The sequence below is a fragment of the Bos indicus x Bos taurus genome, chromosome 16 (assembly GCF_003369695.1).
Source record: "Bos indicus x Bos taurus breed Angus x Brahman F1 hybrid chromosome 16, Bos_hybrid_MaternalHap_v2.0, whole genome shotgun sequence".
Taxonomy (NCBI): Eukaryota; Metazoa; Chordata; class Mammalia; order Artiodactyla; family Bovidae; genus Bos; species Bos indicus x Bos taurus.
In genome coordinates this window covers 34,472,364-34,490,032 of record NC_040091.1, presented here as the reverse complement: position 1 = coordinate 34,490,032, position 17,669 = coordinate 34,472,364, and the positions used below count along the sequence as shown (strand labels likewise).

General features: G+C 40.4%; 1 protein-coding gene across 1 annotated transcript; it reads right to left on the bottom strand.

Moving 5' to 3' along the window:
- Positions 1-2,410: 2,410 nt before the first annotated feature.
- CHML (CHM like, Rab escort protein 2) lies at positions 2,411-13,910 on the bottom strand. The gene is made up of 3 exons (XM_027564722.1): positions 13,496-13,910; positions 11,551-11,636; positions 2,411-9,352 (listed from the first exon to the last, which is right to left on the bottom strand). Exon 3 carries the CDS (start codon positions 9,021-9,023, stop codon positions 7,068-7,070), a length of 1,956 nt encoding a protein of 651 aa, XP_027420523.1. The 5' UTR covers positions 9,024-9,352; positions 11,551-11,636; positions 13,496-13,910; the 3' UTR covers positions 2,411-7,067.
- Between the last annotated feature and the right edge of the window lie 3,759 nt (positions 13,911-17,669).

Here is a 17,669-nt window from a genome sequence, read left to right as displayed (position 1 = left end):
CATTGGATTTTCCAGGCAAGGGTACTGGAGTGGGTTGCTATTTCCTTCTCCAGGGGATCTTCCCAACCCAGGGATCGAACCCAGGTCTCCTGCAGTACAGGCTTAACCATCTGAGCCACCAGGGAAGCCCTCGGTTGAGCCCTCATTCCCTGAGCCACCAAGGAAGCCCAAGGAATCATATACATATGGTTGTTGGCTAAAGGAGTAAGAACTACACTGGAAACAATGTCCCTTTCTGAGAGTAGAAATACTGAAATAAAAATGTTTAAATTTTCAAAAGTGAAGCAACTACTCTAATGCAATAAAACCATGACTACCAAATTTCTTGCCAAGACTAAGGTAGGTAAAACTATCCTAATCAGAATATTTTTGGTTTTGAAACTTTGTGATCTGCTTCTCTCATTTTGATTTCTTTGTACTTCTACTCCCTGACCTCTTAACACTTTGGGCTTCTGGGGCCCTAACCAATCTTTCATACCGTCTCCTCACTCCATTCCCCAGGCAGGCCAGAAAGCTTCTGATTAATGGCAGAAAATTAATTAACTGAATGTTAACTGAAAAAGATTTCAGAAAGTATTAACTGATCTACCTTTTAACTTTTATTAAGCTACTTGTTTCCAACTGCATAATCAAAGATTTTGGTACCCCCTGGTACATGCATCACAAATCACATTTTTGTTTTTCCTTTTCTTCTGGGGTGGAGGGAGAGAGAGGAGGTGGTTATAATGGGGAGTATGATTGATAGAAAAATTAAGATAAAATAAAACACACATCCTCTAAGGGACTGGTGCTCAGCTACAGGGAATCTGTCATTTATTTTCCTATTTCTAATCCCTAGAACAATGCAAATTCATAACCCACAACTGAGGTTCAAACTGTTTGTTTGAATTAAATCACCTTGATTTGGTTTTGTTTGTTGAATTAAATCACCTTGATTTGGATCTCTCAGATTGATAAGAAAGAGTCTGCCAGCATCCTCAGTACCCTGAGATCTCTCCCTGGCACCAGTCTCCCTGAAAACACTCCTCAGGCACAGGCTTGGCCACTACTGCTGACTTAAAAAATATTTACAACCTAAAAATTGAGTGTTATGATTTATTCAGCAAGACTTCTTAGAACTTCAAGCCTGTGAGACAGCATCTCAAGTAACTCTGATAGAACTGCTCTGAGGAGGTGAGGGGAGGAGCCAGGTTATATGGAAGCTTTGTAACAAAGAGCAGGTAGCATGAACATCAAAAGATTATTGTTAATTAAAGAAAACCAGATATACTAAGTTGAGGAATTTAGTGCTTTTCTATGTGTGGGAAGGCAATGGCACCCCACTCCAGTACTCTTGCCTGGAAAATCCCATGGACAGAGGAGCCTGGTGGGCTGCAGTCCATGGGGTCGCTAGGAGTCAGACACGACTGAACGACTTCCCTTTCACTTTTCACTTTCACGCATTGGAGAAGGAAATGGCAACCCACTCCAGTGTTCTTGCCTGGAGAATCCCAGGGGTCATCTATGGGGTCGCACAGAGTTGGACACGACTGAAGCGACTTAGCAGCAGCAACAGCATGTGTGGAAGATGCAAGAGTCTGGGCTCACTGCTATCCAGGACAGTAGCCTGTGTTTCCACATCCTGAGCTTCCTTCCCTCAGGGCTCACCATAGGAACTGGTGTGGTCTGATGGCTCCTATTCTTCCTAAGTGCCCATGAGGCTCACCAGCTCACATTGGAGGACTACAGTGACTGTGACATCCTTGTTTACTGATATGGTAGGGAATATTTCATTTCTCACTGCCGGTCTAAACCCAACTTTCATTCCCCTGGCCTCCAAGTTTGTTCTTGGATTTGGGGTGATATTTTTAATTAGTGTGGGGCTTCCCTTGTGGTTCAGCTGGTTAAGAATCCGCCTGCAATGTGGAAGACCTGGGTTCAATCCCTGGGTTGGGAAGATCCAGAGAAGGGAAAGGAGAACAGAACGGCTACCCACTCCAGTATTGTGGCCTGGAGAATTCCATGGATTGTACAGTCCATGGGGTCACAAAGAGTCGGACACAACTGAGCGACTTTCACACACTTTAATGTGTGAATACAGTATGTGTATTCTGTGAATGTGTCAATACAACATGTGTTTAATACAATGGCTTCATGCTGATGTCCTGGAATGTATTAGTATCATTTCTATTATTTCCACCTCTGGTTCTGAGGTCACCATTGCAGGGGAAAAGTCTATTTATAGTCATAGTATACCTTAATGCTGGGCAACTGAGAAAAGATACATAAGACACAAAATCCATCTTGACCACAAGGGCTGGAAAACCTGTCCATGCCTCTGAAGATTATCTTTTGACACTAACATTTAAATATATATTTTTAATTTAAAGGAGGATTTTAGAAGTTTCAAAGAAATCAATAATACTGTCTCTAATTCAGTAAACCATTTTATCAATTAATCTTTTATTTTTTATTTCACACATCAATATTTTATAGAAAAGGGCCTCTTAATGTTACACTCTAATTACAATGTTTTATGCTGATTCTTTCTAACGTAGAGACCTCAATTTTTACACAATCAGTAAATACAATAACTTAACACTTCTGAGGCTCATTTAAACATTTCCCATACAGTTTTACATATATCAATACTATTAATGGCTATTTAACAGTCTATGAAAGCAATAGCAATACATGAAAATTTACTTATCCAGTTCCCAATTACTGGGCTCTTTTAGAAATTCAAATAAATGCACTCACTAGAAATATCTTTATACAAATAGCATTTTTTCTTTTAAAATATTTTCCTGGGCATATGCTACTCAGAGTAAATTAGATCTATCAAAAGACAGACTGGTTATAGGGTTCTTATTATATTTTTCTAAATAGTTCTTCAAAAAACGAATATAATAATGCCACTGGTATGAGGATACATGCAATTAAAATTTTTTTGCATGAACTACATCAAAGTTGCTTAGTTTGCATTTTTAATATTAGGCAATCTGAGTATCATTCTAAGAATTAACTTCTATTTGTTATCTTCTTGTTTGAACTTAATTCTTTCATAAATTTGCCTAGTAAGCCTTATGGATTTGCATTTACCTTTTAAAAAATAGAGTACTTTATCCTTGTATAATGCAGGTAGGTTTTACCCCATCTCTTGGGATGCAAGAATCCCTTTTTCCTCCTAAAGTTAAAAAGACATATCTTTGCTTATTAGCCTAAATTATCATAATTCTGTCAAATTATATAAATCATCCATCCATCCATGTTAAGTGGAAGTGTAGCAAATTTACGTACTAACTTCACCTTATTGCCAGTTCTTTGGACATAATTTCATTTACATTAGCCCTCACAATAATTCTGAAAACATTATTTCTACTTTATAGATGATGAAATGAAAAGTAGGCATGATTTTCCCACGATTATACAACTGTAAGTAGTAAGGTGAGGACTACAATTTTGGTTTTCAGATTTCCTATTTACTTCCCTTCCATTACACTAGGATATAGTTCCTTCAATCTGCTTCTGCATAAGCATCTTTCTAAATTTATCCCAACACAGTTGTGTAACTTTCTTTAAATGGCTTGCATATACTAATACCCAAGCACTTTAATGTAGCTTATCATTGTTGGAATCTAGAAATAAGATTAATTTTTAAATGTTATATATCCTGCAATTTTCTGAATTAGTCTTTTATGTTTGATACTTTTATGTTTATGATACTTTTATGTTTATGATTAGTTTCACTAATTTAAAAGCCATACTAATAGAAAAAAATTTGTGCTCTCCTTATCTTTCTCATTTACATATGCTTATTAAGGATTTATTACAATGATGAGTTTTCTTCAACTATATATAAAAAATAGTGCCAAGATTATTTAATTTCTGGTTGAGAATTGTTTCTTATTTTCCCCTAACAGGAATGATATAAGTTCTTGGTTTTAATAATTACTTATCACAATGAGAAGCCACAAAGTCATTAACAGAGATAAATAAATATTTTTATTAGTATTTTTAAAGTTACCTGTAGTTAGTTCCTTGAATTTTTACTACTTTGTTCTGTTGATATTGATTTAATGGTTATTCTGTTGAACACTAACCGCATAATTCTGAGTGACAGTAAATAACTATTTTTCATTTGCTAGTATTTTGCATTTGTTCAGATGAGACCCTTTTCAAAATGTTTCCTCCTAGTACTGAGGCGATATTAACTTCAAAATGTAAGTGTTAGTATATCATCTTTCTAGTACATAGATATTATTTATTCTTTGAACATTTGAAAAAGTTCACCAATAAGCCCATAAGAGTAAAATGGGTTTGTCAGAAAATTATACTAGGTTGGGACTTCCCTAGTGATCCAGTGGTTAAGACTTTCCTTCCAATGCAGAAGGTGTGAGTTCAATTTCTGGTTGGGGAGCTAAGATCCTACTCATATGCCTCATAGCCAAAAATCAAAAAATAAAAAGGAAGCAATATTGTAACAAATTCAGTAAGGCTTTAAAAAAATGGTCCATATCAAAAATAAATCTTTAAAAAAAAAAAAGGATAAAAAAAAAATTATACTCTCCTCTAATTTTTAAAATGCTTTTCTTTGGTAATAATTTATTTCCAATTTATTTGTATTCAAGTAGGAAAGTAATAAATTCATTTCTTAGTTTTTAAAACACTGATTTTATCTAACATTTTCCTGTTTCTATTACTGTGGTTCTATCATCTTTTGCAACATCTCACTGATATTCTCAAATTCTTATGAATAAAAATATTCCTCATATTGAAATTAAAATATTTTCAATAGGTCTGGATTACCTTCACTTCCACTTAATTTAACATCTCAAATTCTTTTACATTTTAATAACTAATTTTTAGGTCTATTTCAGACATTTCATTTGTTTTGATAAGTATAAGCCTAGAAGCCAACCAATAACAGATTTGCTAGATTCAAAATATATATATTAATATCAATTCATGACTTCTCTAATTCAGTAAGTTGAAATTTACTTAAATTGTTCTTGTTTCATTTTTCTCACATACAGAAGAGCAACAAAAGTCTATTTAGAGCGTACTTTGCCCTAGTAACATGTTACTTTTTATAACATCATAATCAAAAGGTAAATTTAAAATAATTGTGTTAAAGCTCAGACAAATTCTACTACAGTGAGATTCATAGCTCTAAGTTACATGCATTTTTAATTAATCTTTACTTTCCTATTTCTCTGACTCAGTAATAAGCTGTCTGCCTACTTTGCTTCACTAGCAATGCTAGACTGGTTCTCATGAGCCAGTAATCTTTTCTTTCTCCTTTAGTACCTATACTCTTCTAACAGTTAACAGAGGTTGAAAGATTTTGAAATCATGAAAGCCTGGATTTCAATGTTGGCTCTGCCACGAATCAGAGTGAATTATTGTCTTTATTTTCTCTCTGAAAATGTATTATCTGCCTCACAGAGTTGTTGAGAAACTATAATGAGAGAGTACAATAAGTGCGTGCTGCTGCTGCTGCTAAGTAGCTTCAGTCGTGTCCGACTCTGTGCAATCCGAGAGACGGCAGCCCAGCAGGCTCCCCCATCCCTGGGATTCATCAGGCAAGAACACTGGAGTGGGTTGCCATTTCCTTCTCCAATGCATGAAAGTGAAAAGTGAAAGTGAAGTCACTCAGTGGTGTCCGACTCCTAGCGACCCAATGGACTGCAGCCCACCAGGCTCCTCCGTCCATGGGATTTGCCAGGCAAGAGTACTGGAGTGCGTAGCACATAGTAAATGCTCTGTTCCCGGGCAAAAAATCATAATTAAAGGGCTTATTTCCTATAGGATTATCATTCTCTGAGGAATGGAAATGGTGACTTAGGAAGGAAGTTTACTTTTTCTGACAGTTCCACAAGCTTGTCCTGCTAGAATATAAGCAGCTTTATAACTTCTGGTGGTTCTGGAAAAAAATGTTTCTATCTTCTAGATAACAGCTAAGAGGCAGGAGCTGATTATGAAGGCGTCCACCTTGTTACTTGCTGGGACACAACCAAAGGGGCATGGTAAAGCTTCCTCTGATTTACTAACAACTGTAGTGTTACTAATTAAAGTGGTGGGGCCAACAAAATGATATACTTCACTTTCATTGTGAAATCTTGGGAAATCTACTCACAGATGGATTTTTAAAACCATCTGTATTCCCAGGATAAAAATGTTTCACTCAAGTTTCTCCTTAGCAATTTCAGAATAGGCATTCTGAAATATCTTTTCCTGGAGTAGTTTATTTTTTCTTTAGCCTGAATTACTTAGAAGTTCTTTTCTTTTAGGTGCCAGAGCAGTGCTCTGCATAAATTTTCTGAAGTATTGAACCAGAACTAATCTTTCCCCCTAGATTTTCTTTGGACCAAACCTCCCAAGAATGAGCTTTGCAACTACTAACTGAACTCTCTGACTCTTTCCAATGTATAAGACTGGGATGACATCACTGCCTCATTGATTACAAGGGTCAAGCAGGAGAATTAAACTGCAAGATACATTCTAAACATCACCTTCACAAATAAAAGATCATGCAAAACTATTCTTCCAACAATTACAAACATATTTTATCACATTGGCACTTGCATTAGTTGCTATTGCTGCCACCATATCTGTATGTTTATATTATAAACAAAAGACCCACGTAATTTCCTCTGTGTTTCACTTCTCAGAGGTGGTAGCAACTGTAATAGCTGTAAAAATAATTTAAATATTCCTTAGATATCACCGTTCTGTAGACAATAATAAAATTTGAAGATAATCAGTAGATATAATATCATCTTCCTTTAAGCACCATTGCTAACACGGAACTCTCACATATATACCCAGTACTAAAATAAAGCTAATTCTGGGTCATGGAGCCCATTCTGAAACAAAAACAAGTCCAATAACCAATACATCCGTCATTGATAGGTTAACAAAGGCATCCAATGACTAAAAGTCACAAAGAGAATTATAGACAACATCTGCATGGCATTCATCATATAACCACATCTAATTACTCATATAGGAAACTGTCCTTTAAATGAGAATATTCTGATGCCAGGATGAAGGCCCAAAGTAGCATTTCCAGTTTGTTTTTTTTTCTAATTTTGAAGGTGCTTCCCTGAACTTTCTAGGTTTTTGCTTCCCTCAGAGGATTCTAGTTTGGCCATTACTATATTATTGGTTCCAAGAGGCTCTGATGGCTTTTCATCACCGTCAAAGAAAATGTCTTCCGGATTTGGAGGTGGGGGGCAGAATTCTTCACTTGGAAAGATCTCGTGGAAGAGTGTTTCAGCTTGCTTGACGGCATGCTCACTTCCGAGTCCAGAGTCAGGCCCAGTGCAGACATAAACGTTGGGAGGCAAGCCATTGTATGAGCTACGGCTGACTCCTGAGGAATCTCTCATGTTAAAATAAAGAGCCCACAAGAGTCCTGGCTTTGGAAGTTCTTCATTGTCTACTTCTGTCTCAGAATATGGGGTGAATAATTTCTTCACCACTGATTCTAAGTCTTCTCTTGCTGTTTTGGAAGATGAACAGGTCAGATGTACCAGGTAGGTGTCTTTCATGCATGTCATGGTTGAAGAACACAATTCAATGATTCGGACAGCATATGCTCCTGGTTCCACCGGAGGTACTATCAAAATGGAAATCTGCTGATCTGAATCTGTCTTTAGGACAGACTGATCTGTAATGAGCACTGCCCTGGATATCTGCTTGTACTGCACACTTGAACATGTTTCCTCAGACAGGTAACTATCTTCCACAATGAAATATTTAGCATTTATCCTTTGACCAAGGTGATCTATAATTGCTTTACATCTTCCAGATTCTCTGTCAACTACAAGGCATTGTACTTTATGGCGAAGACAATATATCCCACCGAAAACTGCACACATCCTGCAGAAACACTGGGGAATTTCACCTTGGCCATATAAGGGAAATAAAAAGGGAGTGTTGCCAAACCGTCCAAGACACTGAAGAAAGGTTTTTGTTGCTTTAAGGCCATCTACTGTAGTGCAAGAGGATTCTGACATCATGGCAATCGAGTGAAGTATAAAATGCTGGAGGCTGGGGGTTAAGTTTTTGGTTTTCAAGTACTCTGAAAATGAGCATTGTGTGAAAGCTTGGTATTCCTCAGGATGTTGTTCATAATCTAAACAAAATGTAAGAAATTTCATTAGCATCCTCTTTTCAACCATAGTGAGCTCTTTGCTATTAAAGACATCTGCTCTGGAACAAGGCACCTGCTCTACTTTTCCTTCTCGAAATGCAAGAATTCTAGTGACATTTTTAAATTCAGCATAACGACTAACATTTGATTTGATTAACAGATCGATTAACAGTCCTTGAGAATAAAGCAGCTTCGATGACAGATCAATATTAAACCTCCTGCCTTCTTTAACTATTTGAGAGTAAGCAATCCTTTTTCTCTTTGGTGGCACACTGTTGTCTTCCAGTACAGGTTTGATTTCATCTTTAGTGCCATCTGAAACTGTGTGTTTATAAGTATCATACCCACAATATTCTTCTTTCACAGAAGTTTCTGCCGTATCAGTTATTTCTTCATTGTTTTTTGGAGTGTCTTGTGTAGGCACTTCATAGCTAGTAATGTGTGATGAGTGTGTTTCCTCAGACAAGCATGCAGAATCCAGAGGTTTTATGAGGGTACTAGATGCTACACAAGAAGGATTTTTCTGCAGGGCACCAAGCTCTTCAATATTGCCATCCATGCCCTGACTGGCATAACAAAAAACTTCGGCGTGTTGAATGGTTTCATCCTTCTTGCAAAGAGGGATGGCTTCTTCTGTTTCATGGATCATGTCTTGCCATGCAGCAGGGCTTTCCTCCCCAGTGTCACTGTTTTGCTGATGTTCCTTCAACCAGGATAGCAATCCTGGAAAGCTGAAACTAGCCCAGTTTCCCCCATAGTAACTTCTTGAATCGAGATGCAGAACCCTTTGACCACTTCTGGAACATGCAGCGGCAAGGATGGATTCAGGCAGACCTGTCCCCATCACTATCACATCAAATTCTGTTGGGAGACTGTTGGCCATCCTGGAAAAGTGTCTGGTGACGTCTAATGAAGAAAATGTATACGAATCTGGGCTGAGGGTTCGGAGAAGGTGTGACTACACTGTAATAAAATCTCTCCTTGTGATATTCCAGATCATCCCAGAAATACTGAAGTTGCAGGTCCCAGGTATTCAACTGCTATCCTTTTTTAGAATTATTTTCTTATAGGTCAGTAGCATAAAACCATGATAAAGTACATCTAATCATATCTGAGAATAATAAAACAAGTATACGGTGTTCATTTCTGTGTTTCATCTTAGCAGTGAATGTCAAAATGTATCACATATGCATTTGTGACTGGAATTCTGCTCTGAAAGGAGAAAATTCAAGAAAGAATACAATTATTAACAACACTAAGAGAATAATAATTTCAAGCATCAATAATTATAATCCTATGGAGCACAACTTCATATCAGGACATAAGATTCTACTAAAGCAAGTCATTACATGCTTTCTCACGTTTTCTAACTTCTTGAAAATAAGCAAAAGACATAGACTCCTCCAAGTCAGGCAATTCAACAATGAAGAATGGATATAACAACATCCCACAAAAATAAAGAATTAGTATAATACAATTCTATAACTTTTGGTTTTAAGTATTTGAATAAATGGTGCACAACTAGGAGATTAAATTGCAAGGAACAGGTGGCTCCACTGTTTATGGAAACATACTATATACTATGTGCACGCTGCTATGATTATGCATATTTCTGTGGCCCATACAGTCTGTGGATGCTTCTAAGACAAATGAACAGAAGACTTTCTCATGCCCCACCCACCTTTAGGCTCTCATGGGAACAACATGAGACTATTTCAATTGAATGGGCCACTGCTATAATCAGAAAAGGATTAATTCAATAAAATAGCATATTAAAATGTTTAGGTATATAAAAGAATTAGTCTACTGAAAATGTATTTGTAAGAATCCTTATATAAATGTGCATATGCACAGGTGTGTTTTTTAGGTGTAAGTTAAAAAGGAAAAGTCCTGGGTCCATATGTTAAAACACTGCAATATAAAATAACATCTACTTCATTGGAAGGACTGATGCTGAAGCTGAAGCTCCAATCTTTGGCCACTTGATACAAAGAGCTGACTCATCAGAAAAGATCTTGATGCTGGGAAAGACTGAGGGCAGGAGAAGGAGACAACAAGACGATGAGATGGTTGGATGGCATCACTGACTTAATGGACATGAGTTTGAGCAAACTCTGGGAAATAGCGAAGGACAGGGAAGCCTGGCGTGCTGCAGTCCACGGGGTCAACAAGGAGTCGGACACAACCGAGTGACTGAAGTACAGCTTCTAAAACCCACGTCACCATAGGGTGACGTGCATTTTATAAGACCCTAGCTCTGAGACTGAATCTCTTCATCTCAAGATGAAGGTCTGTCTAAACATCCTCTGCCAAGATTAGCATGTTGTTTGTTGTTCTTATTTTTGAAGGGGTAGGAGGTGGTAGTAAAGAAAGTCTCTCCTGTTAATCTGTAGCATCATTCTGGTTGTATTCCATGTGCAGAACACCTGCATGGTGGTAGGTGTTGCCAGAGGTGCAATAGCCAAAGGGCTGAAAGGCAAAGTCACCTGGAAGTATTACACACACCACATGCTTGATGGCCTTTCTATCACTCATCGTTGCATGGTAAGAGTAAGTTTCTTAAGCTCTGATTTTCCCTACTGCTACACTTACTGAAACCTAGATCAGTGCATACTGGGTCTGCCTAGGCTGAGATGACTAATTATCCTGGATACCCATATAACAAGCCATTCAATTGGAACTTAAAGTGACGAATTCACTGAATTGCCAGTTCAAATGAGATGGCAATCTTCATAGTCTTGTCTGGTCAAAGCCTCTCCCTGAAGAATACTAGGGATTCTACTTGCTTTCAGCACTCCCTAAGAAACCAGGAATTGAGCACAGAATGAAGTGGTTGCCTGGCCTACTCATATATATATATATATATGTGAATTACTTATTCTGCTTTCTTCCTGCAGAGTGTGGAGAGGAAGACAGAACCCATGAGGGTATGTGAAGAAGCGTAACCATAGTATGTACCTAGTATGTACCTACATAGTATGTACCTATGTACCTAGCAGAGGTTTGGGAGTAAGAGACGATATAAGCCATAAGTGCTGAAACCAGCCACCTCCTAACCTACAGGTATCAAAGGAATTCTCGTAACACAAGGCAGGACAGGACAACCTTAAAGAACATTTAGCTCAATTACCCTGTAACCCCAGGTAAGAGAACTGATGGCTGGAGAGATATTAAGTGACTGGGAGAGTCCACATGACGGGTTAGCCACAGGATTGAGTGGGACCCATGCTCATACCATCAGGCCAGTGGTCTTTCCACTTGACAGAGCAGCCTCTCTAGAAGCCTCTGAAGTAAGCAGTCACTTTTGATATTTTAGAATGTCCTGCCCTTCACTACTCCAGGGTTAGTTAGTTCTTGCTTAGGGCTAACATGAGGAAAGCACCCTCCCTCTCTTTATCTTTAACTCTTACCTAGAAGCACAATGTTTGGAATTTACTCCAGAATCCGCCGGTCAGTGCAGGAGACATAGGTTCCATCCCTGGGTTGAGAAGATCCCCTGGGGAAGAAAGTGGCAACCCACTCCAGTATTCTTGCCTGGGAAATCCCATGGACAGTGAAGCCTGGTGGGCTATAGTCCACAGGGTCACAATAGAGTCAAACACGACTTAGCAATTAAACAACAAAAATGTTTTCAGCTCTATCATAATCCACTATTGACCTGTCTCCCAGGGCTTGAACAAGACTCAGAACGTTCTGTCCCAGAGTTTCCACCTCTAACTTAAAGGCAGGTTAAAGTCATTGTTGAAAGCACTAACTAAATGCCCAGAAAAAGAGTAGTGGTCAGGCAAAATACTGTGTGGTGAACATTTTTAGCAGTCTTAGAAAATCCTTTCAGATTGGGGTGGGAATGGAGCAGGGATGATGAGGGAGGAAAAGGATGGAAGAGAAAAGGAGATACAGTAGGGTGAGGCCACAAGATAGAAGGGACGAGGAAGAAAACAAATGCTGGTACTAAGAAAAAACTCACCATACCCCTGTTTCCAAACTCCCAGGCACTGAGTTAGAATAGAAACTGAATTTCCCAGCACAGAAAATGCACTTCTTGAAGATAAGAACTTTAAATGCTTATTGGGGAAGGGGTAGGTAGTAGTAGAATATTAGAATCATTGAGACAATCGAATAAAATTATGATTTCTATGGCATTTTCTTGTGTCCCTCAACATATAAAAAAGGAATCATAACAAATATAATATGCGGGTTTGTCATCACATAGAAGGCTGGTGAATAAGAAAATACTCTTGATAATGCTACAATGATTTTATTCTTGTAAACTTGCCAAGATAAAAGCAGTAATGAATTATCAATGAATTTCAGGATTTTTTTTTTAAGGAAATTTAAGACCTGAGAAATATACATTTCTATTTCAAACTTTTGTACAAATGAAATTTCTGGAGCACATACAAAATGACAATTTCTTTTTCAAGCTTAGAAAATAATGTCTTCAATGAAACAGCGGGGTGGTTCATCCTTCAAAATGTCAAATGTTAGTGAGATTTAAATCTTGCATCTGGGTTAAGAGTATTGTATTATCAAGTTCTACTTAATGAAACCTACTGGTTTCACAGCTAATTATATGTTCATTTTGAGTTGGGATTCTCTCATCCATTTGCAATCTCACCTGGGACTTTCGTGTGCTGGAAACTATAAGGAAGAAAACACAGAAAAAATAGCTAATAGGGTACATGCCAGTGTGCATTCTGAGGACCTGAATAAAACTATCTCACTTCCTAGGAAGCAATCAAAGGTTTACAACTGCTAATGGGCAAATTTTTAAAAAGAATTTACACATCGCGACTATGTTAAGTTTCTATCTCTCATTTTAGGAAATTAATATAGGAATTAGATCTCATCACCCTCTCCAACTTTCACAGATCAATCACCGTTTTCCTTGAATCTCTTAACTCCACGGCCCTTAATTTCTTTTCTCAAAGTGTATAAGCCATTGTCTCGTGCCCTGTTGAATTAAATGAGGAGACAGAAAGCAGAGAAGTAGATGAGCAGGACAGCGACCAGAGATGGGGTATGGAGGAACTGGGCCCACCGGGGAGCGGGGGCTTGCAGACAGGCTGGGGTTTGGGTGGGCGTGGGGCCTGGTGAGCAGAGGGAAAGAGGGAGGTGAGCGAGCGCAGGAGGACGAGGTCAGCGGGGGAGGAGGAGAGGTGCGCGGAGGGGGCGAGATGGGGGAGAGGTGAGGTCACGAGGGAAAAGTCGGGCTGGGGAGGAGGGGAGGTCAGAGGAATAGAGGTCAGTGGGGAGGTGACCACAGGGGAGCCCCGCCGCGAGGCTGAGGTCCCGAAGCGGGAGGGGGCGGGGCCGGGAGCAGGAGCGGGAGGGAGGTCCACTCCGACCACTCACCTCACAGGCTGCTGCTGAAGCCCACTCGCCGTCCCACTCGCCGATCGTGGTGCCCCCCAACCCTGCTGCCCCTCAGGGGGAACGCGAAAGCCAGGGCGGCCTGGAGGACGGACGGTAGCAGATCGCCGAGGCTGACGTGGAGCAGGAGGAGGCGGGCGGGGCTGCGGAGCCGCGGTAACTTGAGGTAGATGACGAGCACTAGCAGGTTGCTGCCCACGCCCGGAAGCCCCACGGAGCCAAGCAAAACACCACGCGCTCGTAGGCGCCCTCGCTGACAGGCAGGGTGAGGCTTGACTACCCTGCCCTTCCGCCAGCCGCCGCCGCGCCTCCCCGCTGGCACTACGGGGGCCGGCGCGCTCGGTTCCGGGCGGGGCGCAGGGCGCCCCGAGGCATTAGATGGTATTAGTGCGGCTCCGGACCTTTTCCCCGCCCCCGGCGCGCCTCGTAACCCCGCCCCTTCCTGCCACTGTGGCCCCGCCCCTACTCGCCTTGTAGCCCCACCCATCCTGGCGCACCGCCTAATCCCGTCCCCTGTCGCAGTCTTAACGGAGTCCGAGCTCACTTGGCCCCCTTCTCCCTCCCCAACCTGTACGCTGGCTCCAGCCCTCCCAGTCCATGAGAGCCGGAAGGGAGATCGACCACGGTGGCTCCTCACTTCGCATCGCCACCCCTCCCCCAGCCCAGCCGGAAGACCTCTTGGCGTTCACCTCTCACTCACTCCTTCAGGAACATTTATGGGTTTCTGGCCCACCACGTGCTCACGAGGGGGTTACACGAGCGACCCCTAGCCTTGGCTTCTCTCCTTCCAGGAAGCTGTTAGGAACCGCTGCCAAATGGTGTCACACATTTAATGCAAACCCAGGCAGCACCCCAGGCCTGCTCATATTGTCCTTCGTGTCCTCCCTGCAGTAAAAATGGATACACCCAGTCACTAAGGCCCTTGCTACGATCACCTTCCAGCTCCACATCACATCTAGCAGGTGCAGAGGTGATCTCTGAAGCAGAACACTTCCTCTGACCTTTTATACTGTGAAGAGATAGCAAGTTAAACACAGGTCTGTGAACCGAAAAGTCATTACAGGGCTGCGCCACTGCCTCTACGCAAGCCACAAAGGGCCCAAGGAGGATGCAGTCACTATTCAGACCCGCAAGCTGTCCTGAGCACCGCTGGCCTGCACAGTGTCTGCTCAAGGGCAAAGGACCTGCCCTCCACGAAGGTGTGTGCCTCCTCCCACCTGTATTCAAAAGATGGGTTGAGAATGAGTAGGGTCTGTGAACTCCCATTACAAGTGTCTTGGAGGTAAGGTCTAAATGTCAGGGCAGGGTGGCTCTCCATCATGGTGCATTGAGCAATAGCTGAGGGGCAGTGTGCTGCCCTCAAAATCTTGATTTGTTCTTGAGGCTTCCAGTCTGGACTTACCTGTGAGATTAACCCAACCACTTATTAAAAAACAAAAAAAACATATAATTTTGTATCTTAGATTTATGCAACCGTTTAACAAGTTCTATATATTTAATGTCGACTATGTTTACTGTCTAGTCTACAGTAAAGTCTCAATAAATATTAGTTGAATGAATGAAGAAGGACTCATATTTTTCCCTAAAGCATCATTCATTCTTTGGTACTGAGTCCCTGCTCATAAACTTTACATTGTGGTGGTGTTGGGAGAACAGACAATTATCAACTAAGTACATATGTAGTGTTGTGAATGTGGATTTAAGAAAAATAAGGCAGGGCTTTCCTGGTAGCTCAGTGGTGAAGAATCCACCTGCCAATGCAGTAGACAAGGGTTGGATCCCTGGTGGGGAAAGATCCCTCATGCCTCAGCAATTAACACTGTGTGCCACAACTCCTGAGCCTATGCTTCAGAGCCTGGGAACCACAACTACCGAGCCCTGCAACTACAGAGTAGCCCCTGCTCACACAGCAGTGAAGACCCAGCACAGCCAAAAGTAAATAAATACATAAAAATTTTTAAAAGATAAATAAGGCAGATAATTCCTGATTATCTTTAATTCCTAAAGGAAATAAGTCCTGAGTATTCATTGGAAGGACTGATGCTGAAGCTGAAGCTCCAGTACTTTGGCCACCTGATGTGAAGAACTCACTCATTGGGAAAGGCCCTGATGCTGGGGAAGATTGAAGGCAGGAGGAGAAGGGGATGACAGAGGATGAGATTGTTGGATGGCATCACCAACTCGATGGACATGAGTTTGAGTAAGCTCCAAGTATTGGTGATGGACAAGGAAGCCTGGCGAGCTGCAGTCCATGGGGTCACAAAGAGTCAGACACAACTGAGTGACTGAACTGAAGGAGATGAAAGGTATTTGGGAGGGAGGGAAGAGTTTGTTATTTTGTACAGCATGGTTACACATAGCCACCCTGAGTATAACAGGCACAGGGTAGATGTAATGGAGTGGGTCCATGCTTGACATATTGGAGGAAAAATAAAGAAACCAATGTGGCTGGGTGGAATGAGAATTGCAAAATAAGGACAGGGAAGTAGGTGAGCAGTGATTGGCTGCAGCTTCTTGGCTATTTTAGTAAAATGACTTTGGCTTTAAAGTCCAAGGCAATGCCTATGTAAGAGGAATAATAGTGAAAGAAAAAAGGAACAAGAGGCTTTTCGTAAATGTTTAAGAATTTTGGTAGATTTTTTTTTTATAATACTATGAATTGTTAAGGTTATCTATTATACTGGGGGTTTCCCAGATGGCACAAGTTGTAAAGAATCTGATTCCTATTGCAGAAGATGAAAGAGATACAGGTTTGATCCCTGGGTAGGGAAGATCCAGGGAGAAGGAAATGGCAACCATGGAAGGAAATGGACTGTAGTATGCTAGGCTCCTTTGTCCTCCACTGTCTCCTGAAGTTTTCTCAAATTCATGTCTATTGAGTCAGTGATGCTGTCTAGCCATTTCACATCCTCTGCCACCTCCTTCTCCTTTTGCCTTCAGTGTTTCCCATCATCAGTGTCTTTTTCAATGAGTTGACTCTTCGCATCAGGTGGTCAAAGGATTGGAGCTTCAGCATCAGTCCTTCCAATGAATATTCATGGTTGGTTTCCTTTAGGATTGACTAGTTTGATCTCCTTGCTGTCCAAGGGACTCTCAAGAGTTTTCTCCAGCACATAGTTTGAAAGCATCAGTTCTGCATTTAGTCTCCTTAATGGTCCAATTCTCACATCTGTATAGGACTCCTGGAAAAACCATAGCTTTGACAACATAGACCTTTGTCACAAAGTGATGTCTCTGCTTTTTAATTTGCTGTCTAGGTTTGTCATAGCTTTCCTTCCTGGGAGCATCTTCTAATTAAAATTTAAATAAAATTTAAAATAAAGGATCTTTAAAATCAAAACCACAATGAAATACCACTTCAGACCTACTAGGATGGCTATTATCAAAAACTAAAAACAGCAACAAAAAGGAAACTAAAAAGCATTAAAAGAATGTGGAGGATACTAACCCTGCTGTGCCCCTACTGAGAATGTGAAATGGTGTAGCCACTGTGGAAACAGCTTGGCAGCTCCTCAGAAAGTTAAACACATTTATCAGTGATCCAGTAATTCTGCTCCTAGAAGTATAGCCAAAAGAATTGAAAGCAGGGACTGGAACATGTATTTGTACACAAGTCTTCATAGCAGTATTATTCACAATAGCCAAAAGGTGGAAATAAAGCAAATGTCCATTAATAGATGAATAAAAAATGTGGTATGTACATACAATGGAATGTTACTCAGTAATATAAATAAATGAAATTCTAATACATACTACAACATAGATGAACCTTGAAAACCTTAGGCTGAGTGAAGTAAGGCTGACACAAAAGGACAAGTATTGTAGATTCCACTTATAAGAGGTACCTAGAATAGACAAATTCATAGTAACAGAGAGTAGAGTAGCAGTCACCAGAGGAGAGGAAGAAATGGGGAATTAGTGGTTAATGGGTACAGAACCTCAGTTTGGGGTGATGCAGATGTTCTGGAAATGGATAGTAGAGATGGTTGCACAGAATTGTGAATTACTTAATGTCACTGAATTGTACATTTAAAATGATTGAAACGGTAAATTTTATGTGATGTATATTTTAATGCAATAAAAAGCATATGCTAATTATGCCTGCATCTCACTCCCCCAAAGTAGGAAAAGTACAGTATATACAAATGTAACCAAT